The sequence below is a fragment of the Zingiber officinale genome, chromosome 5A (assembly GCF_018446385.1).
Source record: "Zingiber officinale cultivar Zhangliang chromosome 5A, Zo_v1.1, whole genome shotgun sequence".
Classification (NCBI taxonomy): domain Eukaryota; kingdom Viridiplantae; phylum Streptophyta; class Magnoliopsida; order Zingiberales; family Zingiberaceae; genus Zingiber; species Zingiber officinale.
Genome location: NC_055994.1, coordinates 7,854,297 through 7,867,287, shown reverse-complemented (window position 1 = coordinate 7,867,287; position 12,991 = coordinate 7,854,297). Strand labels below are relative to the sequence as shown.

At 38.2% G+C, this 12,991-nt stretch overlaps 1 protein-coding gene across 1 annotated transcript; it reads left to right on the top strand.

The window, feature by feature from the left end:
• The first annotated feature begins 7,457 nt into the window (after positions 1-7,457).
• On the top strand, positions 7,458-9,074 carry LOC121982608 (transcription factor JUNGBRUNNEN 1-like). Its single transcript, XM_042535746.1, has 3 exons — positions 7,458-7,857; positions 7,941-8,254; positions 8,502-9,074. Exons 1-3 carry the CDS (start codon positions 7,653-7,655, stop codon positions 8,889-8,891), a joined length of 909 nt encoding a protein of 302 aa, XP_042391680.1. The 5' UTR covers positions 7,458-7,652; the 3' UTR covers positions 8,892-9,074.
• Positions 9,075-12,991: the final 3,917 nt, after the last annotated feature.

Genomic DNA, 12,991 nt, shown 5'->3' with positions numbered 1-12,991 from the left:
TAAATTAAATTACCAAATCCATAGCATGTTCAACAATAAATTTAGATCTTGACGTATGCCGAGCGATTCCGGTGCTCGAGCCATCTGACTCTGTATTTCTATTAGATCTCGCCTTTTCTGTATTTTCTCGCCATCTTTCTACAGCCCAGGTGGTCGTCCATGCACTCCATGTCATTTCTGAAATATACATCGGCCTAGTGTCATTTTTCCTTATATAATACATGAGATCTCTGTAAAGTTTAATTAGCACAATAACTATTCCATGTAGCTTTGAACTGTTCTTCTTGGACATCTTCCCATGTATATCTTTTCTGTAATTACAAATATAGATTTTAGTATATGAAAAGATAAATATATTATTGAATACCAAATATATTAATTTTACTTATTACAAATTCATTGTAATAAAATGTCTTCATTTCCTGGTCTACATGCCTCCATGCAGTACTAGAAGCACATACTCACTTTTTAAACTTTGTAGTGATATAAGAGGCTATCCGGTGGCCATCAGGAACAAATCTGGAAGGAAAAAATAGATATGAAAAGTATTGAAGAAACCAATGAACTTGTATTACTAATAAAAAAATACATAAAAATACATACGTATCTCCGACAACTCTAATAACCTTGTAGCCACGGGGTGGCACAGCGGCCAACGGGCCGCTGCCGACCGGCATGAATCACGAATCGGAGGAGAACCCGTCGTCGTCGTCCGTGCGCGTGGAAAGAAAGGGAAGGGTGGCTAGGGTTTTTTTAGGCGTGTTTACCGACGAAAAATTGTTTCCGTCGGTAATCGTAAATATTACCGATGGAACTATATATTCTGTCGATAAACTTATGAATATACTGACAGAATATATAATTCCGTCGGTAATATTTAGGGTTACCGACATAAACAATTTCCCGTCGGTAAATCCGAATATTACCGACGGATAATAAATCCTGTCGGTAATTTTGTCGGTAAAACTATATTTTTCTATAGTGAATATAGGTTCCAACCTACTGGATTAACTAAAAATTTCTCAGGGACATACATTTTTGAAATATTCCTAATTTGTCCCTTGTGGTATCTAAAATATCAATTTACATTATTAAATTTTCTAACATTTATATTAGATGAGCATGCACTGTTTTTCAAGTTATTTACTTGTATTTTTAAATTATCATTTTCTAATTTTAATTTATCTAACTCTTCTAAAGGGCAACATTTAGCTAGTATTACTTTTAAATTTTTAATTTCTTTTTCTAATTTACAGCAAGCCTTAGTTAATAGTTTAATAAACTTAAATAGTTTATCAGGAGGAAGAGATCGTACATGACTTACTTTATTGATCTCGTTGTCTGTGTCTCCCCCTGAACTGCTGCTATCTTCCGACATAGCTCCCCCTTCATCGATGCTGTCGATGCTTATTTCGGAAGAGCTTGACTCGCAGTCGTCGTCTTGATGACTTGTTTAGTGCAAGTCTGGAGAAGGTCTCGACTTCTAATTCGGAGGACGTATCGTCCCACGTCGCCTTTAAGACCTTGTGTTTTTGGACAGGCTTCTTACCTTTGTCCTTGTCCTTATTCCTTAGCTTGGGGCAGTTGTCCTTAACGTGCCCTTCTTCATTGCTGTGGTAGTAGCGGATCGTCCTTTTTTTTCTACCCTGCGGATGGTTAGTATTTTTAGATTTACAAAGTTTCTTGAAACGTCTTACCATCATAACCATTTCCTCGTCGTCGAGAGAGGACTCTGACTCAAGTTCGTCTCTCGATGCTTTGAAGGCGACGTTGTGCTTGGGCTTTTTCGTACCTGCACATCTTGATTCATGCACTTCAAATGTCGAGAATAATTCTTCTAAAGTAATTTTTTCTAAATCTTTAGAAATATAAAAAGTATCTACTAGTGATGCCCATTTCGTATTTCTAGGAAAAGAATTTAGTGCGTACCTTAGCGAATCTCGGTTACTTACGTTTTCTCTGAGATTCGAAAGTTCGGTGATAAGCTCTTTAACTCTCGAGTGCTGATGCACAGTTGTTTCGTCTTCTCCAAGTCATAGGTTGGTGAGCTGGTTGCGAAGTAGATCCTGTCTTGCAAGCTTGGCTTCGGACGTCCCTTCGTGTAGCTCAAGGAACTTCGCCCAAAGTTCCTTCGCGGAGTCGTAGTTGCTTATTCAGTTGACTTCTTATGGCGGAAGAACGCTCAGCAGATGGTACTCTGCTTTGCCGTTTGCCACGTAGTCGATCTGCTTCTTTTTCGTCCATTGATATTTTTCTTTGCCCTCTGGTGCTACAAAACCAAATTCCATTATAAGAAGTAATTCAAAGTCGGATTTGAAAAATATCTACATTCACTTTTTCTAGGTAGCGAATTCCCTTTCGAATTTTGGCGAGTAGATGCTTGGTCCAACTATTAGTTCGGTGATTCATTCGGCGGTTAGTCCTCCTGAAGCGTCCTCGCTATGATACCACTTGTTGGATCATGGCGACTAGCTAGAAGGGGGGTTGAATAGCCTGCGAAAATAAAAACAACCCTTCTCAATCTTTCAAAATAACACTTGCATAAAATAGATTAACTAAACAGAAAGTAAAATAAGAGGCAAAGGGTTTTTACTTGGTTACAACCGGGGAGGTTGTTAATCCAAGGAAAGTGTAGCACTAGAATATCTCCTTCAGGCGAACAAACCTCTTACAGCAGTGAAAGTGCAAAAAATAGAAGCTAAACTAACAAGGAAGTGCACAAGTGTTGGAATACATAATTCTTGAGTTGATTTGAAGCTTCTGGATCAAGGCTGTATTTATAGCCTTGGTCGGGGCGCCTGAAAGGGGTCGGGGCGCCTGAGAGGGGATAAAATTTTATCCCCTTTGCAACGGATCGCGTTTGACGCGATCCTGGTCAAAATCCAACTTCGGGCGCTCGGAATGGCTCCGGGTGCTCGGACGGTCCCAGCGCCCGGAATGGATCCGAGCGCTCGGACCACTAAAGTCAACCAAGTTGACTTTTGGTTCGGGCCCTCTGCTCCAGTGCTGCTCGCCTCGATCTGGGTCTTCCGCTCTGGCTCCACTTGCTTGGGTGATTTCAGCCAACTGAAATAAGGCTCACCCGAACCCAATTTCGGCCTTCTCGAGCAACCTTCCGCTTCGGCTTCTCGTCCCTCAGAAACACCGCGTGCCTCCTTCTCGTCCGCCCGTGTACTCTTCCGCAGCGCCTCGTACCTCAGATGCACCGAGCCCGTCGGCTCCCTCCTGTGTCGTCCTTCTCACTAGCTGCGTCTTTTGCTTGACTCCCTGTGCTCCTAAGCTCCTGCACATTTAGACACAAGGTTAAAACACGACAGAACCTAACTTAACTTGTTGATCACATCAAAATCACCCTGGGGTTCCAACAATATAGTGGGCGGTTTAAAAGTTCAACATTCCATGGTTAAATGTCTCATTTGGAGGAAAAATCTCTATAAATGTATAGTAACTAGGGATCGAATCACGGGTACCTGAGTGATAATTTGATGTCTTTCTATTGTACCGTAGTCTTAGGGTAAAATGTTGAAATAGATAGCACTAAATTTGGGACGATCAGTCTCGATTCACTAAAGTTTTCCATCGGTCGTCAAGTAGGTGGTCTAGTAGCCCAACATCATGTGGTTGTGTATTCCATCTGAAGAAAAAAAATCTTTATAAATATATTTTAATTGGGATTGAATCATAGATATTTGAATGATACCCTTCCAATACACCGCTCCGGGTGGAATCTAACCCATTTATGTTTTCACTAAGAATTTATTTTATTTTATTTTTTCACGAGCTTGTTAACAAGTTAAAATGTTGAGGCTAATTAGATCGGTCTTTCTAAAAGTCCAACATTCTATAGTTGAATGTTTTATTTGGAGAAAAAAATATCTATAAATGTACAGTAACTAAGGATCAAACCACGGGTACTTGAGTGATAATTTGATATCCTTCTATTGCATCGTAGCCTTAGGATAAAATGTTGAACTAGATAACACTAAATTTGGGACGATCGGTCTCGATTCACTAAAGTTTTCCACTGGTCATTAGGTAGGTGATCTAGTAGTCCAACATCATATGATTACATATTCATCTTAAAGAAAATTTTTTATAAATATATTTTAATTAGGATCGAATCATTGATAACTGAATGATGATCTTCCAATACACCGCTCCGGGTGGAATCTAACTCATTTATATTTTCGTCCCCTCGGATGGGTCTAGTGGTTAGCGCATGAGGTGTTGTCATAATGAGGTCTGATGTTCGAATCTCGACAAAGCCGAGGTAAATACCTCACTTATGTGCTAGTTATTATTCCAAAGATTAATAGTCGTCCGTGATTTATCTTCTCCGTGTTGATCCTGAGATGAATTAACGGAGGTGCTAGGAACGAACGTATTCATCTTTTGTCACCATCTAACTCATTTATGTTTTCACCGAGAATCTATTTTATTTTAATTTATTTTATTTGTTCACGAGCTTGTTAAAAAGTCAAAATGTTAGGCTAATTAGATAGGTCTTATTGAATGAAATTTGACGTTGTACTTTACTTATTCAATGACTTATCAGTCATTAAAAATTTGCCTTCTAAATTAAAATCAACTCTTGGCACACCATCTTGGGTGTTTTGATGATTATATATATCTACTTACTGATTGATATTCTGGGACACATGTGTACACGATGCACATGAGCGCCTCTTTGCATGGAAGGCGCATTCCATGAATGAAGACGCCTCCCATGTCGAGAGGTACCCACACGCGTCGCTCAGGACAAAAAGTGACTTCCAAGAAGTCACAAGTGATGTTAACTTAAACAATGCTTAAATCAACCTAAACAATGCTTAGGTGATTTTAATAATTGACAACAAAAATTATTAAGTATTTTCACGGTTAGTTAAGTCCGGCTTAAATCAACCTAAACAACGCTTAGGTGATTTGAATGCTTAATTAATCTTAACTTGCTTGGAAAATCTGTGTTGACTAACTTTAATAGCTAAATTAATGACTTTGATTTGCTCCAAAGATTATTTTAATCTCTGTTAATTCTTAATCGTCATCAAATCGACTAGACTTATTATTTTGTTTTTTTTATTAACAAGTATCGAATTATTAATTATGTTGTATTAATAATAACCATAATTAATTTTCTTTAAATAAAAGAAAACAATATTTTTATTAAATATTGCACAATTATTGATCTAATTACGAGTGCGAGTTGAATCATGCTTCCATCACAATTCAGTGGAACAACTATTTAATTTGTCATCACTTTCGGAATGTTTCTCCTAATTTATTTTCAGATATTCAAACTATTTAAGAAAAATTAAAATCAAAATCAAAATCCAACTTGAATTGGATTTCAACAAATTCAAATATTTGAAGCCAATTTGAAAATTTCAAATGAGGAAAAATAAGATAATTAAAAAGTCTTCAAAAGCATTCCATTAAAAAAAAAAATTCGAAATTGCTTAGCCAAATTGATATTCTTGTTTACTTCGAGTTTTGAACCTAATTTTGGAGTGTAGTTTTTTTTTTGAATACTAACCGAACAATAAAAAAATAAAATATTTTCCGATAATTACAGCAAACAGAAAATGTTAAATATGAACACGTCCATTAAGAAACGGGATTAGAAGCTAATTATAGACTAAAATTAAGAAACATCCATTCGATTGCGATATGCACATCACTTCGAATTGATCGATCAAGCACATGAATACATGATCATGATCATGATGTGGCGCACTAAAATTAAGTGGGCACTAGACTTGACGCCGCTAGTCAATTTAGCAAGTTTTGTGGACAAGATTTTAGTTCTATTTATAGTAAGGGGTTCATTTATTTTCATAAAAACATCATTTTAAATAATAATAATAATAATAAATATATTTTTTAGTATTTAATGCAATAGAATATTATGATCAATTAAAATTGTTATTTAAAAAAAACAAATGGGGTGTTGAGTAATTGGAGTTGTCTAATTATCATTTCAAAGATGAATGTGATCCTCAAAATGGAATTAGAGTGGAATTAATGATTATAATTTGGACTAGCACTTAGTTTAATCTCTCTTTAAAGTCGAGAAGCATTATCGATTGAACTAGCTATGTACATACAAACCGGCTCAATAGGCGGTGTGTTTAAAGGAACACTAGAGCTATCAATGCTCAAAGAAGATCATAGTAACAATTATGACATCTTTTGACTGTCATTAAATCATGTGAATCACTCTTTTATCTTCATACTATAGCTATTCTACTAAATGAGATTCTTTCAAGAACGTCTATTAGATTCAACTTCATATGCAAGTAGAGAAGACGGCGATGGATTCTAATAATAGTTCTCGGGTCTATCTCTAATCCCATGTAACCCTCGCGACTTAGGAGGTTAATTAATTAATTAAGCCACATTCTTAGAGTTGAAGGAGGGCTAAGGGATAACATATCATATGCTCTTGTCACATGAACCCATGCACATTTTAAGGTAATTAATTGTTAAAATAATAATAATAGATTGTTCATGACACCTCATTAAGAGTAATTTTATAGGTGAATAGTCCTTTTTAAGTACATGAATAATTAATTATTTGAGGGAATTAATGATACATTTTACCTAAAGATAAGTGATAATTATTTAAGGAAATTAATGCCACCTCAAATACCACAATAATTAACAGGCTCATCATGTAGCCTAACACTCAATTTGTTTAATCTAAAGTAACTTCTAATATCACTATCAAACTCGTGTACCCCGTGGTTAAGATTAGTATTTTATCGGATCATCCCTAAATCTCCGAAAGTTACCCCATATATTTAACAAGACTTGCACATTTTTCTTGCGGTTTGGCGGGAAAATCTCATGGTCAGCTCAAGCACACGGCCGATCCAAGACTTCAACCCTAACAAAATAATTTACCATAACTTTTGCTCAATTATTCAAACCCTACCAGTTTGTTTAATTACTTGTATATGACTATCGATCCAAGTTATGTCGATCGGTTTTCATATGATACAGAGCACATGTCGAATATGCTCAGCTGCGTAGCGAGATGAAGTCACCGGGATTCTATGCTTCACACTAATATCTTTCTGATCGCGATGCTTAAGTAAGTTGACTTTGATAAAACAAGATACTAATAAGCTCATCAATTATCAGATCCGATCCAACTCCGACGAACTATATTTTGTGAATCCAATCGATGGACAGGGTTGAGTCTGTGTGATTTGAATCTAGTTAGTCAAATCTTAATTAGAATAAAAATTCCCCAAATCAAGGCAAGAAATTGCATCTCGGACTTTATAAAATTTCCGGATGATAAAAAAATATTAAATGATAATTAATATTTAAGTAAGCCCCTCGCGCGGCACGTGATTTCCCGAATACGCGTGACAATTATAATAAATAATTATTTAAATAATAATTTAATTTAGATGAGAAAAGAAAGTAAAGTAAATTCTGCACACCGATGTTGAAGAATTCCAATGGGGCGATCACATATATATATATAAAGGAAGGGCAGGGGTTTGAACTCCACCATCTTCGATCATTTTGCTTCTTCCTCGATCGATCTTCAGAAGATCTTTGATTGTGACGAGTTTTGAAGTAGAAGAAGGCGATCGATCGAAGAGATTATTACGGAAAAGGAAAAACAGAGAATTAATTTGATGATGGAGAAGGTGGAGAGAGCAGAGCAAGAGGTGGAGGAGGAGGAGGAGGAGGAGGAAGCGATGCTGCCGGGGTTCCGGTTCCACCCCACGGACGAGGAGCTCGTCGGGTTCTACCTCCGGCGGAAGGTCCAGAAGAAGCGGCTGAGTATCGAGATCATCAGGGAGATGGAGATTTACAAGTACGAGCCCTGGGATCTGCCGAGTGAGTAATTGATGATGGATGGATTTAATTTTTTCGATTTAAAAATCCGATTTTTAATTGATTTGGTGGGCGGTCATGATCAGCTGGGAACGTGACGACGGGCGGGGAAAAGGAGTGGTACTTCTTCTGCCGGCGGGGGAGGAAGTACAGGAACAGCGTCCGGCCTAACCGCGTCACCGGCTGCGGGTTCTGGAAGGCCACCGGGATCGACCGGCCGATTCACTCCGCCGGCCGCTGCATCGGGCTCAAGAAGTCGCTGGTGTACTACCGCGGCCACGCCGGGAAGGGCACCAAGACCGACTGGATGATGCACGAGTTCCGCCTCCCCTCCTCCTCCTCCTCCTCCGGCGAAACCGCCGCCGCCGCCGCCAAGAACGCCGCGAGCTTCCAAGAAGCTGTAAGCTCCAATTTTTTTTTTTTCTTCATTTAATTCCTCTGCTCCTTCCTGAAACAAAACAGGAAACAAGGACAATCAGTCCGCCGTTGACTTTTTCACTTCACTCGCTCAACGATGCGTTGACTCGTTGATTTCCGAAAAAGGATAAAAATTTACAGTCAGCGGTCAAAAAAATAACGCCCGCCGGGCGGCTTTGAACGAGTCGACCGATCGATCGATCGCGCTGAAGTTAAATTAAATGTCGCAGGAGGCGTGGACGATCTGCAGGATCTTCAAGAGGAGCGGCTCGTACAGGAAGCAGCCGAACAGCTACAGGGCGTCGGCACCGACGAAGTCGACGTCGTCCCCGCCGGAATATTCCAGCAGCGTCACCAACTGCTTCGACCCCGACGAGTACATGTGCTCCGGATCCTCCGGGGGCGCCTCTCCGGAGGCGGCGCCGGAACTTCACGTAGAGGATCATTACCAGCACAACCACGGGCACGATCGGCCGAGCTGGGATCGGAGCCCCCCGAGCTCGAATGACTTCGCCGGAGATGGCTTCTGGGAGGAACTGGGATGGATCGAGCAGTTCTTGGCGGATGATAATTATTCATTGGATAATTCAATTGTGCATAACGCCATGGATCATTCATGAATCGAACGAAAGGGAGAAGATTAATCTTTGTCGATTATCTTCTAATTATAGTTTTAATTTTTAGTCGAAGAAATTAAGTCGACACTGCTCTGGGGATGCTGCTCGATGATCGGCAAGCTAAACGACTACTTAATTTGTAATTGGAAAATAATTAATACCGTTTAATTGATTTTTTTTACTGTATTTTTCAATCGATTAAATGAATTTAAATTAAGAAAATCATAATATCTAAACTAATCACATTCAAGTTAAAAATAAGCAAATTTCCTAACCAGCTAAAGTTTCAAAATATCCAAATTAAGTAGCTAAGTTTTCTAATTATCAGGTACTACATATCCCTTTTACTCCTCTCAATTGATTAGTATCAATCAATTGGTTGATTGGAAATGATTTATGTTTAAAAATTCATCGCTTTTAATATTGTACATTAAATTGATATTTGAGGTTATAAATATAATTAGGAGAACTAAATCAACATATAAAATTTAGTTTAATGTCATTCCGAGTTTTCTAATTAAATTCATCAATTAATTTTTACTCGATTTATGTCAAAAACGGTTAATGGCCTAGAGAATTTGGAATATAATTCTTTTTATTATATTTGATCCTGTCCGAAATTCGATGAGATGGATGCTGGGGATGTGACTCTCCCGCTGATCTCCTGTGGACTTTGCTCCGACCTGAAACACGACTGACGTCAGTGCCGAACCAGGGAAGTAGTCCCTAGTGATGCCCTCCGACGCTTAAGTCAGTCTCCGACGAAAAAGAAGAAGCAACAGTAAGTGGAGCAATAAAAAGACTATAGCGCAACAATAAAATATCGCATACCTCCGCCGATGCTTGGACCCCCCCTTTATATAGAGCTTCGGTAGTGCGTGTGCACGCTTCCCAAGATGAGCATGCATCTCAAAACTTTCTCTGAAAAGACTTGTCACTAAAGTGTCCCTGACACAGTACTTTAACAGGCTGAGCATAGCTCTGAAGTGACAATGGAAGTTTTCGCTGTCTGTCAGTGGCACTAGCTCCCAAAAGGATGTCAAAAGATAGTCTGCTGTGTTTATTACTTGACCGAGCGGAATAGTCGCTCGACCGAAATTCCGTCGTTCGTGTGTTATCTGTTGCTGGGCCGAGCAGGACAGTCGTTCGGCCGGAAGTCTACTGTCCGCGTGCTCTTTTGCTGGGTCGAGCGGGATAGCCACTCCGCCGGAAGTCCGCTGACCGTGTGCTCGACTGATGTCGAGTTTGCTGCTAGGCAAAGCGGAAGAGCCGCTCGGCCCGGTTCCTGCATACTGCTCCCTTTGTCATCCTCTTATTTGAGCGTCGGGTGCTCGGCTCATGGCCGAGTCAAAAAGTGATATCGGATCGGGTCTTTCTCTTCTCGATCGGGACATGCTCATCAGATCGACAAATGACTTCTAAGTGTTGACTGTCTTGATTTTAACTTTCATCATGATAGTAGAGTAAGTCCCTTCATCATCACCGTATCAATATTCATGACTTCAAATATTAATTTAAAATAATACATTAAAAATAATAATTTTTTAATATAAATTATTTTTTTAAAAAAATAATAATATTTAATCAATTGTAGTGTAGCAATCGATTAAGACAAGGAATGGTATCCTAAATTAATTATTATATTATAGTAATCAATTGAGATAAATACAAAAGGATAAAATAAATATGAGATACATAATTTAGGTAGCTGATTTAAATATTTCAAAATTTCATCAACACGATTAGGTAGTTTGCCGAAAATAAAAATAAGATCCAACCAAACTCAAATTAAAATAATAATAATAATAATAAATTTTAAATTGATGTAATCGGCTTGGCTGTCCCACTTCCTTTACTATAAATAAACTTCAGCTCGACTGCCGCGCCCTCGCTACGGGGACCACAAAAGAGTTTCGGTTGCCGCCAAAATAGCGTTTGAGTTGACCGAGTTATAAATAGCGGTGATGTGGACAAGTGAGGGCTCGTTTGACCGATAGCCGTCTTCCTCCCTCCTTCCCTTCTTTTATTTCTTTCCTATTTTAGTTCCCTATAAGATTTTGACTTTTCTCCCTTGCCGTTTTTTGCTTTCAGATCGTACCCGCCTAGATCCTTCTTTTTTCACGGCGGGAAATTAGAGCATTGTTTTTTTAAAAAAAAATTTAATTTCTGAAAATCACTTTTTTGGTGTTTCCATCCATTAGAATTGCTATTTCTTTTTGAAAAAATACACTCGATCAAAACGATCAGGCCTCACAAATTGACTGACCAAATCAGTTCAAACGGCCTAATAGAGTTAGGGTTGACCATTCGATTAACCGCATGCATACGAATCTCAAGAGCATTCAACAAAAGTTATTCATCCCGAACTGTTCAGTACTCTTTGAACGAACGAGAATGTGGTTGATGTGTGAATGATGCTGGCCTTCACGTTGAAACCGAGCAATTTATCTTGAAAGTGTTGATTAATCAGCATGTTCATGAAGCTGACTTCTATGGTCATTTTTTAGTTAATTAATCAATTGATCGACACAAGCCTGGAATATAATACCTTTAATTTGTTAAACTGTTGTTGCGTAGAAAGGCTTCATGGCAGCTGTCGCTTTGTTTGCGGCTCACTTGGAGAGAGATGGATTCCACGTCTTTATCATCAAACACAGACATCTTTATCATCAAACTGAATATTTGTTATATTCACCTTTCTAATTTTTAGATTTGAACTGAAGTAGTCTCATGAAGATTAAACTTTAAGTATTGATACAGCAAATAAGATGAGGTCAGTTAAAGTTAAGTAGTAAACGGATATGATAATTAAAGTTTAAAAGGGGTTAACATTTAGGACTGGCTCAGACGATCATCTCAACTGAGAGGTCGGTCGGATGTCAAGCCCCATAGTATAAATAAAATTCTAGGTTGACACTACAAAAAAAAGAAGTTATAGGACCGGTTTATTTGACTTGTAGGAGTGGTTTTCCACCGCTGCTATAAATATTGCAACGGTTTGGCAAGCGCACTTGTTGCCACCGTTGCTAGGCCCAGTTAGAGCGGAAGATAAAAGCGGTGGTAAATGTTGTTCTAACCGCTCTAAAATGTTACTTTTTCCACCGGTTAAAATAAACTCTAATATATCCTCAATTAGAGCGGTTTCTGAAACCGATTTGAAATCTATATTTAGGTACGGTTGTTAACCGATTTTGCAAGTGAGGATGTTGAATCGGTTGACCAACCGATTGTGAAACATGGATATTGCCATGGTTTTTAAACCGCTGTAGAAGGTGAAAACTAAGAGCGGTTTACGAAACCGCTTTTGTTTGCACATATCAGGAGCACATAATAACCGCTCCTAAATGTGGGTTACAAGAGCGCTTCTATTCACTGCTTCTATATGTGTTCATGTGGAACGATTTCGTAACTGCTCTTGAAAGTCATATTTCGAAGCGATTTTTTGTAATTTTGGAATGGTTTAACATCAATTTTGTTAATTTTTTGGAACGATCTTTTGTAGATGGCAGATTTTTTTTAAAAAAAACATTTATGTTTCTTTATAAATCATTCCATAACTCAAAATAATAAATAGATGAAAAAAAAACAATGACATTCCATCATAAAAAATAAGTACATAATCCTTACGAACAATCATTGTCAATCAAAATAGCATATTATTCCTAAAAACATATTATTTATTTCCAATCCTAATATAAATCAAAATATCTTTTTCTCAAATTCTAGGTGATATCATTTGATTTCTCTCACGGAGGAGGTCTACGGATATTTTCTTGAGCGTTTGATGGAATACTCATATATTGTTGCATGATTTCTGCCATCACACTTGCCATCTACAAAAGAAAGCGGATTTTACATCATGCATTTATACAAGTAATTTTTAATAACTCATTTGTTAACATCAAACATGCTAATACCTGTCCCGGTAACATTTCGGGCCCTTGAGATCCCCCAGCAGTTTCAACCATCATACTTTGCATAATACGGATAAAATTTTGGAATTGTTGTTCCTGCATCCGCCTCATCGATTGCTCCATTTCGATTTTCCTTTGTGCTTCACGTGCTTCCATTTCTGTTTTTGTCGTGCTTCTCGCTCTACCTCC

Bases quoted from the DNA above. Each gene is read 5' to 3' on its own strand.
- LOC121982608 (XM_042535746.1), top strand. From the start codon at position 7,653: ATGATGGAGAAGGTGGAGAGAGCAGAGCAAGAGGTGGAGGAGGAGGAG. The intron at 7,858-7,940 runs GTGAGTAATTGA...GGTCATGATCAG, and splicing joins CGAGCCCTGGGATCTGCCGA to CTGGGAACGTGACGACGGGC. The intron at 8,255-8,501 runs GTAAGCTCCAAT...TAAATGTCGCAG, and splicing joins CCGCGAGCTTCCAAGAAGCT to GAGGCGTGGACGATCTGCAG.